An 18304-nucleotide genomic window follows, 5' to 3' on the forward strand; every position below is an offset into this window, starting at 1 on the left:
TCAAACAGAATCTTGCAAAAAACAACAATGCTTTTATAATAGCAATGGCCATTATATAGCTTTAGAAAATTGCTCGTGGAACACAGTGAATTCAAACACATTCAAAACCCTTTGTTTACCTCATTTCGATTTGGTACACATTACAGTTTGTTTTCCATATTACGACTGTAAAAAATAACGTAATTTATTTCAACGAAAATGATAGTTTTCCTCATAATATTGCGGTGTTAACCTCGTAAAAATACGACCTTTTCTCGTTATATATATCATTAACATCTCATTTTTTCAGGCTTCAGTGCCACACAGCAGTGATAGATAGCTGTCGCCGGTCAGGACTGGTGGAAGGCTATCTGGGAAATAATCTGCGTTAAGCTGCTTTATCTCCGCCTAGCCGAACCTGAACCGGGGCAGACTGCTGCGCCACCGGTTCACTTGCAGACCACACCACACGTGGAAAGAAGAAATAATACAATGTCAGTGTGCCAAGTTGGATAATTCTTCAGTTTGTGGAGGACAAGTGGGAAGGAAAAAGGCTCCACCAGGAGCAGAACTTGCTGCAGACCACAACACAAGTGCGCACAAGGAGTCGAACAACGGTGGGAAACTGGCAACGGTGGTCTGGGCATGGAACATATTACACTTTGGATATTCTTGATAACTACTTACGTTGTGCCAGGTAAGATCTCCTGTTACTTTACAATTTATGAATGTGCACATTTATTATGCACCTAAAACATTAGGTACACCTGCAAATCCAATACAAGAGCTGTATCCAAACACCAAGATTATAACGTCCTTTTACTGAGCTATTGGTTCATACAGACCATAAAAACCAAACGCTGCAATAAAGTACTGCAAACTATAAACACCATGGTCAGATATTTGATGTTTTTTAATGTTAGCATCACAGTTTCCCCCACACATCAGGTACGGAAATAAAATAATGCTTCCATGCTGATTTTAACTCCTATCGTGGGACACCTCATTAGGTTCACCTGGCCAAGAGCTGTTGTGTTGTATTTCATAGGGATCGTACAGGTCTGAATGTTCAATCTTTGCAGGACTTTTCTTCTTCCTAATGTAATTTTTTTTTGGAACAGCAGCCCCTTCAAGGATACACACTTAATCTTATTCAGTCTGAGTGTTAGTTTCAAACACTCGCACTTATTGCTTTATAAACTATTCGTTTAGTTTGAACGTGCTGAACAAAATCGCACTGAAGTAAAAGACATTTACAGTTCTACAATGCTACATGTCCGAGCTGAAAAGGAGTAGGAAGAAGCAGAGTTTATTTAATCTTACCTCCTCTCCACGTCTCAACAATTGCTGATAGTTTGTTCACTTTCTGTGTTTACAAACACAGAAAATGAATAAACTATCATGTTAATTAACATGAACCATGTTACCCATTTTTTAATTGGGAAAGAACAGCACACGAATGCCTAATAGTAACGTTAATAGAGTTTGTAGAAAGCGTATTCAGTAATAAAGAATAAATAAATCAATGAAGCTGTAAAAATGGACAGAAACATTGTACATTAATACAGGTACATGTTTTTGAATTAAAAACTTAAATTTTAATATTACACCACTAAAATTATGAATCTGTTTGTTTATTATAAGTGATCTTGTAAGGTATACAGGTGTAATGTTGTCTGTAAATGTACTGTAGATTTGTTTCATCTTCTTTTTATGATTTTGCATGTGGTGTTATTTGTAAATGTATGTTTGTTTTATGGTGCCTGCCTTAGGACAACAGATGAAATTGAGCTACTGTAGCTCATTCTGGCATATTCACTGTGACGCTTTTGCTCATATGTTAATTAACATGCACTGTCCTAATTAAATAAATAAACAAAGAATAAAAACTGGAAGCGCAGGATACATAATAAACAACAGCAGTGGTCATTTTCTGTCATGCCCCCCAAGGGACAGATTTTTTTTCACACCCCCTTTGAATTGAAATACCCTTGAGAACCTGGTAATCTTTATTTATCTGTACAAACCACTGTATGAGTTGCTGCCACCAGCATTCTGCATACAATCAAAATAGATAAATAAAATGAGCACGTGCAACAACCTGAAACAAACGACAGCCCCACTATTTGAGGAGCGCCGACTTAATTAAATAGTAACAATAAATAATATGTATACCAAGTATAGGGGTAGTGCATTTTATTGATTCCTTTCCAATGTGGTCCCGCATAGTAATGTTGCGATGCGGCCCATGTTTCATGTTATTTTTCAAACTATGGCGCAGGCCAATGAGCAGCAAGCTGCGGAATGCAAATGGCCCCCCGAGTCGGACTTTGTACACCACCGCTGTAATCATGGCATCATGCAACCTGGATGCAAAAAGCCAAAGAAAAAGCAAAACACAGACTTAATCCGTTGATGTTTGCCGAACTGCAGTGTCTTATTGGATGCCGGTACTTCACACTCCAAAGTGTGGTGCGACTTTAGAGGCCATTTTTGCATTTTGTTGGACTTTCGTACCCGGGGATTGCTATGATATGCTGCAATCTGTGGTGTTTAATTGCTGGAGGGCTGTCACCCCTTTAGGTCCAGTCGTGGACTGAATAATAGCTGTCCGACAGACGACCAGCTGGTGTCAAACTTGTGTCCGAGTCCAGATAAAGAAAGAAGGGGGGCAAAGGAGGCGGAGCTTGTTACATAACGACAATAGTGGCAGCATACGGACGTGTTGAGCCGCTCTTGACATCTGCTCTGATTGCTTTTTTCACTCAGGCACTGATAAAACCCTCTCCATGCCAGTTGAGCAGTAATTTGCTGGTGCCCTTACATATGTACATGCTCCTGTATGCGTGTGTGTGTGTATGTGGGCCGTGTGCTGAAGGACAGGGATTAGATCTGAGGGCAAGACAACACAATCGCTGCCAAATCCCAAACTACCATGTCTTCACCTGCCTGGTGCACACTCATGCTATCTGCACTCGTTTAAAAGTTCAGCTGGATCACCCAGACTGACATAATCTAGTCCTCTTCCATAGTCTCTGATATGATTGAGTACTTACTGAAGTTCTGCCATGCACATTCTATACTCATCATGACTCCTCATCTGCTCTCGTTCCCTCGTGTCCCCAAACAGCAGCAAAAAGTCATGATAATCCTGTGAGCCGCCCGCTGAACGCAGGCCAAGTGCACACTCCACGCTGCTGCACAGATTACATGCAAACATGCACACACACGAGCACTAACAAACAATGACAGATTATATTTATTCTTTTTTTAAGGATCTTGCATTTCAATCTGTTAAAACAGGGATGTCATTTTGCAGAGTGGATGTCAGGAATTCATTTCCATTGTCGGGAAAGACGTGCAATCTGTTGCTTTTAGGGATCAATGGAGCAGCACATGAATGCGTAGCGTAGTCATGTGACAAACTAAACATCCTGGAAGTGGACTGTGTGTTCCCGCGTGGGAGTTGTGCGCGTCAACCGGCGTTTATTGTGTGTGAAATTTCTCCACCGTAAATTACACACACACACGTAATCCCTGATCAATCACAGATTTGATGTCTCCGAGATTAAACAGTTAATCTGCCCTCTTGCTGGGTTTCATTTTGTCATTGCAGGAGGTCATTTTGAAGTGAGTGAGGAAGACTGTCGTCCTGTCCGATGCTGGGATTTTAGCGAGAGATTATTGTATTTTTTTTTGTAAGCATTCACGTACAAGCGATGATGTCATAATGATGTCATGGCATTGCCTCAAAGCACTTACGAGGCGTTCAATCAGACCTCTCAGCATTCACGTAATTTCCGAGGGAATTTCAATTCCTCGCTGAATGTGCTGTGTACTAAATTTCCTCAAATAGTAGCTTTCACTATACTAGACGCCGTGCAGTGTCAACCATGCATATAATAGTATTTGTATTCTTGTTAATCACCTCGAAAATTGGTTTGGGTATGCTTGATGCCAGTGTTTCCAGGATGCTAGTGGGAATGTTGCTCCAGGTGGTGAAGATGGCTTCCCGGAGGCATCCACTCTCTGGAACTGATGTTCATTTTTGCAAACTTCCTTTGCCATCCATCTCCAGATGTTCTGATTTGGATTTAGATCAGGGGAACACTCAGGATGGTCCAAAAGAGTGAGACTATTCCTCTGGACGAAGTCCCATGCCAGGAAGGCAATGTGAACTGCAGCCTTGTCCTGTTGAAAAAGCCAGTCATTACCACAAAGACGAGTGCTTTCAGTCATGAGGGATGCCCCCTGCAATATCCACATAGCCAGCTGCCATTTGACGCCCCTGCACAACCTGAAGATTCATTGTTCCATTGAAGGAAAAAGCACCCCAGATCATGATGCCGCCTTCCACCACTGTGCCATGTGGAAAACATCTCAGGTGGGATCTCCTTATCATGTCAGTAATGTTGGAAGCCATCAAGGTTACATTTTTCAGAGAATAAAACTTTCTTCCACCTTTCATTGTCCCAGGTTTGGTGCTTTTGTACAAATTCCAAATGGGCAATTTTGTGTTGTCAAAGGAGACGAGGCCTTTTAAGACGTTTCTTAAAACCCTTCTCTCGCAGATGCCGTCTGATGTTTACTGGACTGCAGTCGGCACCAGTAACAACCTTCATTTGGGCCGAGGATCGTCTTGCTGGACAGCCAATTGGATCCTCCGGATCAGGGCTGGTGACATTTTTCTGGTTCTACCACTTGACTTTTTTCTTCCATAACCCTAAAGATCTTTATCACCCCCTTTATACTCATGTTACCCAATATAGGAGACATAATCTGACAAAATAAGGCTTTTAAGATGTAAATAAGACGCTTGCGTGTTGTAGTAAATGTTTTCTGTACGTGTGGAGGACAGGAAGTGACGTCGGGGGTTCAGAGTTGAATTTTATCTTAGCGTGGATTACAGCTGCAGCAGTAGCCTGTGTTATTATTATGATTATTATGTTATTATTGTGCCTGTTGTGAGATTATTTAAGCCTGTTGTTCCAGCGATCAAGTCTAGTGCTTGTGCGTCTCACCGAGCGTAACAGTGACAATACTGACACCTAGTGACCAGTGTGGAACAGCATCACGTCTTTGAATGCGTCTTCCGAATGCCTTACAATTGTATTTTAATTAATTTAGCTATTTTTATACTTGAAAATGCTTAATTTAGGCAAAACATACACAAAATTAGCTTAGACATGCATGTTCTTTAAATTGTAATAATCCGCATTCAACCGTGAAACAGTATGATTTATTAATATATGTGTGAAAAACCGTGACACCATTTGAACGGCATTGTGGCGAGGGACAACTAAACTGTTTTAACTGGATGATGAATTCAGCACTCATTTAAAGATGACCTGTTCACATGCGTGTTGTAAGTGTAAAACAACATTGCCATTGTTGAGTTGTTTCCCATGCTGCTGCTGCTGTTTTTAGGTCAATGTGGCATGCAATGATGAGGTCATTTCCCATCGTTTTAAACAATGGAAGAATGAATGAATGGGGCTTGGACAACAGGAACGTGGAAGAGGGGCAAATGATAGACTCACTGCTCTTCATCTAAACCGCTCATCAGCTCAGCAACACACAGTGCATGTGTGTGTGTGTGTGTGTGTGTGTGTGTGTGTGTGTGTGTGTGTGTGTGGTTGGCTTTGGTTGTGTTAGGAGACACGTAATATTTGGTTGTGTGGTTCACTTTCTGTAAATATTCACCTGTCTGCATGAGGCACTAAACTGATTTGAACACAACAGAGGCTGTAGTCTCAGCCTCATCCCAGTGTAGAATCAGACTACAATCACATTATAATGCAAAAATTCTCTTAGCTGACACAGATGCATTTTAATATTCGTAAAGGCTGTAATCTACTTCTTTCCCTCCATATGGTCCACTTGGACACAATAAGCAGACTGCAATACACTTATAGTTATTAGTGTAACATATCATGCAGGGTACTGCATCATACTGAGAGCGGTTTCCAATATGTTGCCCCTCTCATGTACCTAATAAGGAAACTGAAATGACATTGCGGTTAGTCAAAATGGCATTTTTGGTAGAATGAGAAGTATACTGATGGTGACAGCATGATGTTGTAATCTTGTGGTTTGCAAAGACTACAGTGTGTCTGCAATGTCAGCCTGGGGTGTTTTTTTAATGGCTTCAGTGTGTCATAGAGATAGATGAGTGCAAAAAAACTGATGTTGCCATCAATATTCCCCCATTAATATAATGGAAATAATAGAGTTGCATGGCTCTCTATAGCTCTCCTGTAAATGTTTATTTTATTGAATAACAACAGGGTGTATATGGTGCCTCTCCGACAGTCAGTTGAGATAGGCCCCAGCCCACCGGGATAGGTTCTAGACCAGGGGTCAGCAACGTTTTTTCTTGCAAGAGCTACTTTTCGAAAATGAAAATGGCCACGAGCTACTCATTTTTGTAGAAATGATTTTCATACCTTATTTCAACCCAAACAAATCAAATATGCTTGTTTTACCAAAACATTCACAAAATGCTGGTATCCACAACTCGCATTTTATGTTTCAGAATACTTTTCTTTCTAGCGTTCTCACATTATTAACTGAAAACCTGAATGAAAAGCAGGCCTGTGGGCTACCTGGTGCCCGCGGGCACCACATTGGTGACCCCTGTTCTAGACCATAGCCTGCCCCGAATAGAATAAGTGTTTGCAAAATAACATTTATTTCATGTTATCATTGTTATTCATAATTTGTATTACCAATGAAGTAAAATGAATTTGTTCCAATTTGCCTTATTTCCCTTTACAGTATATACAACTTAAAGGAAAACTGCACTTGTTTGGGAAATTTGGGAAAAACAGTTAACATGAGGGAGCTAACAATGGACGTCATGGGACACACCTATTTCGACTATAAAGCCCTCCAAAATATGGTTTATGGTTTTATATACATGCTGTGACGATTCAGTAACAGGTACATTCATGATAGTATGTAATACTATGTATTTTGCAGTATTTTGATCATTTTAAACATTACCAGAACTTCTTTCCTGGGCACATTGATTTCACATAGCAACATAGATACAGGAGGAACTAGCGGTACTTCTGTCAGCAACAGCAGCGTGTCAAGCGCGTATCTGTTTGCTACTACTAATCATGGCAGACTTTGTGAGAGCCGACTACTTTTGGAGAAATGAGGATCCAGAACCTTATCTTTTTTAGCCTGAATAATACAAGAAGCTGAGCCTGCACCGGCATGACTTGGTGGTGTAAATGTGAAGCTTCCCAAGCCATGCGGACAGAAATGTCGTGTTTCTGCAGCACTGAATGGCATAAAGTGTTACCTTTGATGGAAAGGCTTTGTGTTTATGGCTGGAAAAGACGCCCCAGACCATGATAATGATTGTGATACATGGAGAACATAGCACATGATATCACCACGAAGTCCATCTAGCCGTGTATAAAGAAAACATGGAATGTGGGCTAATACGTTACAGATAATTTGGTTGCCTATTCGTAGTTCTAATGCTTGTTCTTGTTTCCTAGTCAGTACAGTTCGGCGTCCTATCGCATTGTTTAGGAGTGGGCTCGCTACCTCTTTATAGTGGCTTGAGGCGTTGCATCACTACGCCAGAAAAATAGTTCTTCGTTTTAGCTGCTACAATAACAATGTTGCTGTAGCTTGGTTTATATGCAGGTCAGTGATGGAAATTGGCGGGGGGTTTTTAGGGCTTTATAATTTAAATAGGTCTGTCCCGTTATGTGCATAGTTAGCTCCCGCATACTAGCTGTTTTTTAGCTGTTTTTCTCTCTTTAGAACACGCAGAAAAGAGAAAGACGGTGCATATCCCCATAACCCTCCCCATAACTTTGTGATGTCTATCAGCTGCAAAATAGAAACAACAATTTCTATATTTAATCAACCTAAATGAAAAGGCAATCAATTGATTCCATCATGCAATTTAGTGTGTGAGTGTTAAGTGTATGAGAATGAGAGCAGTCATTGTTTTGTCCAGTGTCCCATTATACTGTAGCTGTCCATCAGCTTTATGACTAATTAGAGCTGTGTAGGGTCGTGTTCGGTACCTGCCTAGCTGCTTAAATGGAACCTCTCAATCTCTCTGTGTGTCTACTCCGGCACGGTAAATGCACGTGACTGATACTGTGGACACGGGAAGGGCTCTGTTGTGGATTTGTTGCAGAGGATCACTGAGGTAGTGGGGAAGAGTAGCCAAACAAATTGCACTTATTTATACCTCGCTGTAATCCCCGACCTTTGACCTCGGCTCACCTCTCACGCTGTTCGACCGTATCGCTTTTGACGGTTCACTTCATAAGCTCTGCGCATTAACAACATGGAGCCAGACGCGTAAATCCTTTGATACAAATATTGTCTGCAATGCAAGTTCAAACTACAGATAACAGTGCAGCACTTGTTTGTACACCTGCATGGATGCACACCATGATTTTCATTATCACACATGCATCTTTTACTGAAAAATAAAAAATAAATTATCCTGCAACACTAAGAAAAGAGGAAAAAAAAATATATTGGATACACAGAAAACTTTGGAGGGGTGGTGGTTGCTTCATTGTTGTTACTTTTTTTTTCAATGCCTACCATTTAAAAAAGAAAAAACATTTATTTATGCAGTTTTATCGTTTATTTTCATTGGTTTTATTTGATTTGATGTATTTTATCTATGTAATTCATATTTAATTACTTAAATTAATATTCAAGTTATTTTGTGTACAGTTTCATCGAGGAAAGTTTTTTTTAAAGATATGTTTAACCTGTGGGGAGATAAATATCTTGGATATGCACCTTTATCCGGATATGCACCGACATTTATTGGCCAATGCATAACCCTAAAAAACCTCTAAAATAAGACCTAAGTTTTTAGTAAAGTAGTGATTAATTAATTGATTTCATTTGAATTTCTTGATTTTTTTTAATTTTTAGTTTATCAATCAATTTTAGTAATTATTTTTTGTTTTATGTCTAGCCGTTACTTTATTTCATGATTATTTTTGCTTTTTATTTAAATGTATTTATTATCTTCCAGTGTATTTTTGTAATTTTCTTTTTTAATCTAAAGCTTTTAGCTGTTTTTTGGGAGGGTTTTTTTTTTTTTAGCAATTTTTTTTTTCCACCATTTCACTTATTTGTATGTTATTTTAAGTCAAAGCTATCTCCCATCTTATTAGTCATACACTTGGCTAACTTAGCCATGCTATATCCATTCAAATAAATATTACTTTACTTCACTTATGTTTTACTTTGTATTTATTTGCCTTCTACTTTGGTGATGATGACGCTTCCTGGCTTCAGTTTGTTTTTTTATTAGCCTTCCCACGAATGACTTTGGTTATACGCTGATGCATGAAATGCGCGACACAAATAATTTCTCTTCTTGTTTTGCGCGACACAGGAGGGAATGGCCAAACTGTTGAGATGGATGATGGGAAATCAGGGTACCTGGGATCCAAGGTGGATCTCCGCTGTCGGTTCATCAACAGTTCTCCACCTGTCAAAATCTCACAGGTACTGCTCCACTTCAGCAGCTTAGCAACATAGTAGTGGCCTTGAATACATACTTTAATAACTCTTCTTTTATGTTCTGCAATCACGTGCCACAATATTAGGGGTATCTGCTTCCTAATAAACATGTTGTTAAATTACTGTCAAATTGTCATTGAAATTTGAGCATTATTATTTTTGTCAACTTACTAAAATGTGTATCTACAGTAATAAGGTAGATACACCTCATATAAAGATAGATAAACCTCAGGAGGCCCACTCTTTGAATCCCCCACAAGGTGACATGGCAGAAACTGGTGAACGGCACCAAGCAGAACGTGGCCATCGCCAACCCCTCTCTCGGGGTGTCCGTGGCCCCGCCCTACAAAGACCGTGTTACCTTCAAGAACGGCGCGGTGAGGCGTCGCATCCCGAGTCTTGAAGACACCACCATCACCTTCTCCTCGCTGCGCCTGTCCGACGAGGCCTCCTACATCTGTGAATACACCACCTTCCCTGCGGGCAACAGAGAGAACACAGTCAACCTGACAGTCTACGGTAAGATGATCACGTCTGTCAAATAAACAAATACAAATATTTAGCTGGGAAGGTTCATTCAAGCCATTTATTGGACAAGGAGCCAAACACGGTTCCTGTTTCACAACACAAAGATGCTTGACAATGGCATTTTAGAGCCTGAAAGCTGAGAAAAGGTTTAAATGTGACAAGACAGGAAACTAATACTGCTTGCTTTGCTATTATAACACAAAACTGATATGCAGGCTGCTATATCTTAAGTATTGTATGTGTGTGTCCAAACTTCTGACTGGTACTGTACTTAGCTCACTATTCGGTCAGTATTCAGTTTTCGAACACCCCAGTTTTTGTATGGTTCTGTTTTCGTACAATAATGCATCTAACAAACTAGTCGCTTCGCCATGTACCATATCGTTCCGTGAAATCTAGTGCCCAAACAAAGCACCCTAAGTGTTGCTGACTCACTGTTGACTCACTTTTTTGAGTGATACTGCTAAATAATCCCCCACGGGGCCAAAGAAAGTCATGCCAGCACTTTGATAAAGAAGGTGAGAAACACTATTGAATTAGAGCTCGCCGGAGGGTACGGTAAGTCAACGTCAACAATAAGTCATTCATCCAGTTGTCATTTGTGATTATTTTGCTATGTTATTTGCATGTAAAACTATAATTATTCTCTATAAAATGTATTTTTTGTTAATTTTTTTGGAACGCATTAATTGGATTGACATTATTTCCAATGGGAAAAAATTGCTCCGGGCCGTTTGGAATGGATCAATGATGAAAACCGAGGTTCCGCTGTAAATACGGTACTAATTTGTCATTTTTACCCCCATGTTTAGTTCGTCCCACCACACAGATGACTCTGTCTACGCCCACTTTGGTGGCTCGTGCGTCCAACCTGAAGACGCCAGTGGCTACCTGCATCTCTGCCAACGGAAAACCACCTGGCGTCATCAGGTGTGTTCATCTGCGCACTTTGAACCAATTCATCCTACATACACTGTAAATACCGTATAAGATAAGACAATCCCTCTTTTTTTAAGACAAAGTGAATCATTTTTTTAAAATCTGTGAAATAGCAATTTATATATTTTCTTTCTATCGGGTGTCACGGCTACATCTTTCCTGGTCACTGGTGTATGTGAGTGACTGGTAGAAAAGCTCTCGCTTGGGGGAGAAGTATACTTTTGTACATCAACAGACTATGAATAAGATGAAAAAAATCCCATTTTATATTTGGATCCATACGATACATAAAAGCAAACGTGTCGGTCATGCCGTCTCCCGCTTGTGTGTGTTCTGCGCTCTCTAAACTATAATTTAGAAGCTTTTTGGGACCCGTGAGCGGGTAATAAAAGAGCACACTATGAAGGAATGTGCATATTTCAACCTGCAGACAGCATTTTTGCTTGGAATATTTGAGTTTTGTCACGTACTAAATCAACAAAGCTCATCAATCACATTGTGACTTTATGTTTATTACTACGCAGCCTGTGGTCTGGCGTGCACGCCATGTACTTTTTTGTCATCTTGGCATTGGCGCTAATGCCCAATGCCCAATAATATCAGCCGATACTGTCATAAAAATGATCAAATCGAATCATATCGGTATTGTTTTTTCTGCCGATAATGATGTAATGCGCAACTGAGACCTACTCAAACTGCACCATACGCCACAGAGCAACAGGATTTACAAGCTCAGCCAGTGGTGTAGAAATATTTCCAAGTTTTGCCTTTGTATTGTAAATATACAATTTGCAAAGACTGTAAAGTGTCACACGCTGGTCACATGCAACATTTAGGCACTTTTTCTATAACTTACAGTGTTGCTTATTGCAGTATTTGTCTTATTTTGCACAAACAGTGTTTATTTGTGAAATGCATCCAAAAACATAATGTAACATAACTACAGTAATGCATTGGTTTCGATATCGATATCGGTATGGGTAATGACGCTTGGACAGTATCGGTAAGAAAGCCAATACGGAGCATCTCCAGTGTGTCCCCACCACCTTAGTGTCTTTCTCTAGTGTTTGCACCATTACTCCTTATTGTTCCACAGAAGACGTTGCTGCACCCTAGTGAAAAAAGGTGGTATTGCCAACATTAGTTTAGCCCTGATGTTTTGCGACTACGCACTGATTCTATCTATCTACATTCCGTGGACAGGTGGGAGACACGGGTGCCGGGTGAAGTGAGCACCCGTGAGTACAAAAACTCAGACGGGACATTCACTATTCAGAGCGACTACATTCTGGTGCCCAGCAGAGAAACACACAAGGAGACGCTCACTTGTGTCACCTCCTACAACGATGAGGTGTTCACTGACAGCGTCACCCTGGATATTCAATGTAAGTCCTCAGATAGATGTTGTGCAGGTTATGTAGTAGCTTGAGAATCCTCCTTTCTGTGTGCACCAGATGAGCCAGATGTTCTAGTGGATGGCTACGATGGAAACTGGTACCTGAACAGAGAGAACGTCCAGCTGAGCTGCCAAGCCGACGCCAACCCGGCCGTCTCTCTCTACCAGTGGAGGCTGTAAGTCAAGAGGAAGAGTCGTTCAGTAAATCTTCTACAGTCGTTAAGCATCTCTTCCTCAGGATCAACGGCTCCATCCCGAGCAACGCCGAGACCCGCGATAACATCCTCATCTTTAAAGGACCGGTCACATATGACCTGCAGGGGACTTATGTGTGCGATGCCACCAACAGCATCGGGACCAGGTCAGGCTTTGTGGAGGTCAGCGTTATAGGTAAGGAGACAGCCTGGCATGCAGTACGTCCACTACAAAGTCACCCTGATGTTGGTGCTGCCTTTGCAGAGAGGCCTCTACCGCAGATAGCGACTGGTGATGTCATCAGTGTCGTGGCCCTGTTGCTGGCGGCAGGAGTGTTGATGGGAATAACCATCACGGTGCTGGTACTCAAGATCAGGAGCAGGAAAGATGATAGCTCGTATGTAAACACGTCTGTGAAAGTGAAATACAGTATAAGGTTAAATATCTGAAATCAAGGCTAACAATAATAACAGGATATTTTGTTTAAATTTGCAATGTGGGTCAACTCCGAGTTAAAACTAGTTTTCACATTACATCATCAGACCTTGCATAGACACAGCGAATTTGGTCAAAATCAAATATTATATCACATAAATACATATTCATTTTATTTAAAATTTCACGATTTGTAAAATATTGTATAAAATATTTCATGTATTACTACAATTATTATTACATGTATTTGTAATGTATGGATTCTCAAGGTTCGATTCCTTTTTCCTCTTCCTGTCATTTTTGTTGCCAACAAAAAAAAAAACAAATCCACTAGCTAATTCAGTTAGAAATAGCATTTTAATGGAATAAATAGGAACAATAATAAATACGGTAAAGTATGCTAAAATAAAGTAAATAGGATATAGTATAGTGAAACACAACACCAAAATTGCTACCAAAAATGAAAAAATGATGTTATTTAATTTAAAAAACATTTGCTTTGGCTACAGTTGCTTACAACAATATAAATATTATTATTATAAATTATAATTATGTAATCATAATAAATACAATAAAAAATAATCCCTTTTTTAACACTAATTAAGTGATTAATAGGTGCATTACTGCTACCACCATTTGGTCAATTAATTAATTAATCGTCAATTAATTACTTTGAATTTTGACACCCATACTAATTAAGTAGCTGTTCTTTTATGACTCAATATTATCATCCTGACTGTTCTTTTGTTTTTGCTCAGAGACGACTCTCCATCAAGAAAACTGTCCCAGGCAATACGGAAAAGACCTGCAGAAGATATTCAGGTATATACTGTAAACTCCGGTGTATAAGCCGCTACTTTTATCTTAAACTTTGATCCCTGCGTCTTATACAACGGTGCGGCTAATTCATGGCTAAATTCTAATCTCGTGACATCTCCTTTACTTCAGAACTACTGCTAATTGTTTAAATACTGTGCCACTCGGCAGTGAGGAAATGGTAGCTCTTTCTTTGGCAGGAGCCAATCACTAGCTATCAGTGCACTCACATCCAGCTTGTCAAACCATTGGAAATCGCAGGAGGTCATTATATATAACAGTATAACAACAGTCTGACTCATGGGGTCATCTTACTAAGAACACTACTAACAACACTAAATTCATCACACAGCAACTTAACACTCAAAAGGTGTAGCTGACAAATATATAAACATATACCAATATGAGTGTGAAATGGAAAAAACAACTCTTTTAAAGTTTTCCCATAATCTATTGAGTCTGAGCAACATTCATTGGGGTGCTTTACTTACCTCAGCCTCCCTCTAGGCTCTGTGTCCTCTGGCCTCCTCTGGTGGACAGACGCAGCATTGCAGAGCCATCCACCATTTTCTATGTTGCTTGTCCTTCAATGAACTGCTCTTCTGGCAGTAATGCATTATGGGTAGGTGTTGAAATAGCTGCTGTTTGTTGTTTTAAACTCGTATTGGTACTTGTAATGTATATTTCCTTTGTACCTATTGAGTGTTAAGTTGCTGTGGGGTGAGTTTAACCTTGTTTGTAAGATGAAACTGTGAATCAGACTGTTATGTTGAGTAATGACCTCCTGCAGTTTTTTTCGTGAGTTTTTTCATAGCTCATGATTGGCTCTCCTCAAATAAAGAGCTGCCTGGTCCTCACAGACCATTTTATGACGAGGACACGTGCGGCTTATATATGTACAAATCTGTTTTTTCCTCTAAATTTAGTGGGTGCGGCTTTTACACCGGTAATGCCGTAAATGGGTTTTACTTACTGCGTTTACTTACCCTAAGCGCATTATTTCGAAGCAGTTGACAATCGGAGACAGGCTGCTATTTTTGAAATCTCAAATCTCATGACTTATAATAATTATTTGTATTAAAGTATATTGTGCAGCACAGCAGAGCCAATGTTGTCTTTGCAGTAAGGTGCAAACTGCTATGAGTTCATTGTCAACAACAGTGCGGCAAGTGTGATCAGCATCTGAGTAGCAACAAGCGCACGCAGAGATAGATCAAGCTGCTGGACACCGACCATACGTAATACTTCAAATGCAGCTACTGCCATCTTGTGGAGACATTGGACAACTAAATCATGAGGTTGCCTAAAGCCACAGCTGTGCATGCCAGTGTTTTTTGACCCGACCCCTGCTTTTTTAAACCACACACCCGGCGACTATAAGGGACTAATTGAGCCTTTAACTGGCGCATTTACGGTATGCAGACAACATTATGTTTTCCTTCACAATGTAGTAAGATCCAATAAACAACAATCCTGCCTTCCCAGTTAACACTGTCAGAGGTATTCATTTAATATACAGTACTTTAACCACCACAGTAATACACAAAATATAAATGTATTAAATTAAGCACTTTTTTCTAAATCTCTCCACAGCATTCCGGTCGTTTCTATGAGGAGCTTCCAAACACAGCGGACTACGTGAGCTACAGACTAGCGTGTAACAAAGAGGACTACCCGGAGCCCTACTCGCCCCCCATCAACCCCCCTCTGTCCTTTCTGCCCCAGCACCCTTACCACTCCCCACAAGCCACCACGGGAACCAGCATCAGCAGCACCAACACATCCAAAAACACTTGCTCGCCACACTCACACACCTCTGCCATCTTTAAGTACCCGTCAGTACCAGGCCTGACCTCTCCTCCCCCTGGGGTGGGGGCGTACACTTTCCCTAAAGAGCAGTACGTCTAAAGGAGCCATGCTGTCTGTTGCACACAACACAGCTCAGGGGAAACTTTTTCCAAGAGGAGTAAGGCGGCTCACTATGGAACACTTTCTTTTTTTTTTTGGACCGTCTGCACCACTTTCACAGGACAATGCAGCTTCTGGACTTTTAAAGCACATTTTCACCCCCCGTGTCCCGTGTTTTATTTTATTTTTTTAAAAAGGGACTATTCTCAGCCTAAATTATTGTAGGTTATCCATCATAAACGGTGAATTAATGGTATTGTTTTGTAAGAAAAAAATGATTATATTCAATAATTTATGTGTAGTAATCCTGCACCCATATTACTCATCATACTTTTTTGTCCTCATGTATTGTGTTTGTATTTTGACAAGACATTTTTATTTACTGGTGATTTTTTTGTTGTTGAAATTTATATGAAAAAAATCTTGTGGTATTTGTTGACACTGGTTGTTGGATGAACTTTGAATTTTTAGCATTTAAATAAAAAATGAAACTTGTATCTGTTGTGTCACGTTTTTAGTTCAGGGACTAAAAGGTTTGAAGTTGGGTTTTTTTCTTGAATCATTTTTTTTTTTTTTTGTTGCACACAACTATATAAAAAAATGCTATTCAAATTGGTGGCCTGGGGGCCAGGATATCAAACTAGTATAATACAGTACATACAGTATTTTTAAAAGCACATGTAAAATAAACAATACTAACAACATTTGCGTTTAATAATTAATTTAAATGTTTACATAATGAAAACATTGAAAATATTTTAAACTGGGAAATACTTTTTAAAAAAAATGATTTTTGTGTCTTTAAGAAGACATCATTTTTGGTAGCTTGTGAAATCTTGCAGCCAATCAGCAAAAAATGATAACAAAATACTGTATAATAATTTTGAATAATAACAAAAAATAACAATAATAATAGAATCATCAATAATATAATAATATAAATTATATAATAATAATAATAAAAAAATAGTAATACAAAAATAATCCAACATAAATATTACAATACATTTTTTTACATAAACAACTGCAATTATAATTAACTTTACAAATAATTAAAACAAAGTATATTTCAAATTGGGTAATATTTTTTTTTTTATTTGAGTGTCTTGTAAAAGGGAACCATTTTTGGTAACTTGGGGGTGACCAACCATTGTGAAATCTCGCAGCCAATCGGCAAAGAATTCTAATAAGAACAAAATGTAATAAAATCATTTGTTTTAAAAAACTTAAAATGAGCTTAAAAACTAATAAAATGCAATGGATTATTACATACTATATTACAAATGAAAAAAAAAATATATATATATATATATATATATATAATTAACTAAAAACTACTTTCAATATATATATTAATTTAAATATGGATATGAATGGTTTTTGTCTCTATACACCCTGCGATTGCCTGGCAACCAGTCCAGAGTGTACCTCGCCTCTCGCTCAAAGACAGCTGGGATAGGCTCCAGTATACCCACGACCATAGTGATGAAAAGCAGTATAATTGGTAAAAGGATTTAACATCTGCTAGAAGCTGTTATGTACTGTTCAGTCTAATAATGCAGTGCAAACTACGACCACAACAACAAACACAGTGTTAAATGAATATCAACTCAGCATTATTAGCCTTACACTGTCATAACCTTTGATACAGTATTGATGCAGTCTTGTATTGGATCTCATAGATTGTGCAAGTGTTCCTGACGTGTCCAGTGTCTGTGTCGTCCTTTGCCAAGTGGCTGAAACTGATCAGCGGCCTACATTGGCTCAAGGCACACGTCTCCTGTTACGTACTCCTGCATCTCCTTAATAGTCCCCTCCCAATCCTCTCTTCTACTACTTACACTTTTTAAGGATAATTCCACCACAGCTGGATTACATCTACTGTATGTGCAGGCATCATACACTCCTACATTTTAAGACCAGTTGAAAAATTGCAAAACTTTTGCACGGTTAGACCTTAAGGAGGTTCTACAGCTTCAAAATCCAAAACAAAGAAATGTGAAAACCGTTTATTGCAAACAACCATTAATGTGAAACAGGCTGACCAGCTGATCAAAAGTTTAAGACCACAGACTTTAAAAGCCAAAATCTTGGCATGAATGTGGATTCAATGTCATTTTTTGTCAGGTATTCACAGTCATGATCTCTTGATGACAAAGGCAAACAAGCGTTCTCTCTTTGAACACGGTCGCATTGTTGAGCCATTGCGGCTGAGGTCATTTTAGACAGTAATTTTCAACTTCTTCAAAGACCCCGAGGGCATCCCTCATGACAGAAGGACCTCATCTGTGTGGTCATGACTGGGTTTTTTTAACAGGACAACTTTGCAGTTCACAATGCCCACCTGATAAAAGGACTTCCTCCAGAAGAACGTCACTCTTTTGGACCATCCTGTGTGTTCCCCTGGTCTAAACCCAATTGAGAACATTTGGGGATGGATGGCATGGGAAGTTTACAAAAATGGACATCAGTTCCAGACAGTGGATGGCCTCCGTGAAGCCATCTTCACCACCTGGAGCAACATTCCCACAAGCCTCCTGGAAACACTGGCATCAAGCATGGCCAAACCAATTTTTGAGG

General features: G+C 39.5%; 1 protein-coding gene across 3 annotated transcripts; it reads left to right on the top strand.

The window, feature by feature from the left end:
- The first annotated feature begins 261 nt into the window (after nt 1-261).
- On the top strand, nt 262-16189 carry nectin1a (nectin cell adhesion molecule 1a). 3 transcript variants are annotated; one of them, XM_054755936.1, is made up of 11 exons: nt 262-676; nt 9380-9492; nt 9768-10026; nt 10848-10965; nt 12178-12359; nt 12429-12546; nt 12609-12760; nt 12830-12962; nt 13759-13822; nt 14324-14438; nt 15410-15537. In XM_054755936.1, exons 1-10 carry the CDS (start codon nt 625-627, stop codon nt 14426-14428), a joined length of 1296 nt encoding a protein of 431 aa, XP_054611911.1. In that variant the 5' UTR covers nt 262-624; the 3' UTR covers nt 14429-14438; nt 15410-15537. The 3 variants fall into 3 exon arrangements, with proteins under 3 accessions (XP_054611911.1, XP_054611910.1, XP_054611909.1); XM_054755935.1 differs by lacking the exon at nt 14324-14438 and adding an exon at nt 4551-4652 and having other exon boundaries at nt 275-676; nt 15410-16189; XM_054755934.1 differs by lacking the exon at nt 14324-14438 and having other exon boundaries at nt 282-676; nt 15410-16189.
- The last annotated feature ends 2115 nt before the right edge of the window (nt 16190-18304 follow it).

The sequence above is a fragment of the Dunckerocampus dactyliophorus genome, chromosome 16, assembly GCF_027744805.1.
Source record: "Dunckerocampus dactyliophorus isolate RoL2022-P2 chromosome 16, RoL_Ddac_1.1, whole genome shotgun sequence".
Taxonomy (NCBI): domain Eukaryota; kingdom Metazoa; phylum Chordata; class Actinopteri; order Syngnathiformes; family Syngnathidae; genus Dunckerocampus; species Dunckerocampus dactyliophorus.

Excerpts from the sequence above, each read along its gene's own strand:
- nectin1a (XM_054755934.1), top strand. The coding sequence starts at position 625 with ATGGAACATATTACACTTTGGATATTCTTGATAACTACTTACGTTGTG. Across the intron at positions 9,493-9,767 it reads CACCTGTCAAAATCTCACAG|GTGACATGGCAGAAACTGGT; the intron begins GTACTGCTCCAC and ends ATCCCCCACAAG. Across the intron at positions 13,823-15,409 it reads GACCTGCAGAAGATATTCAG|CATTCCGGTCGTTTCTATGA; the intron begins GTATATACTGTA and ends ATCTCTCCACAG.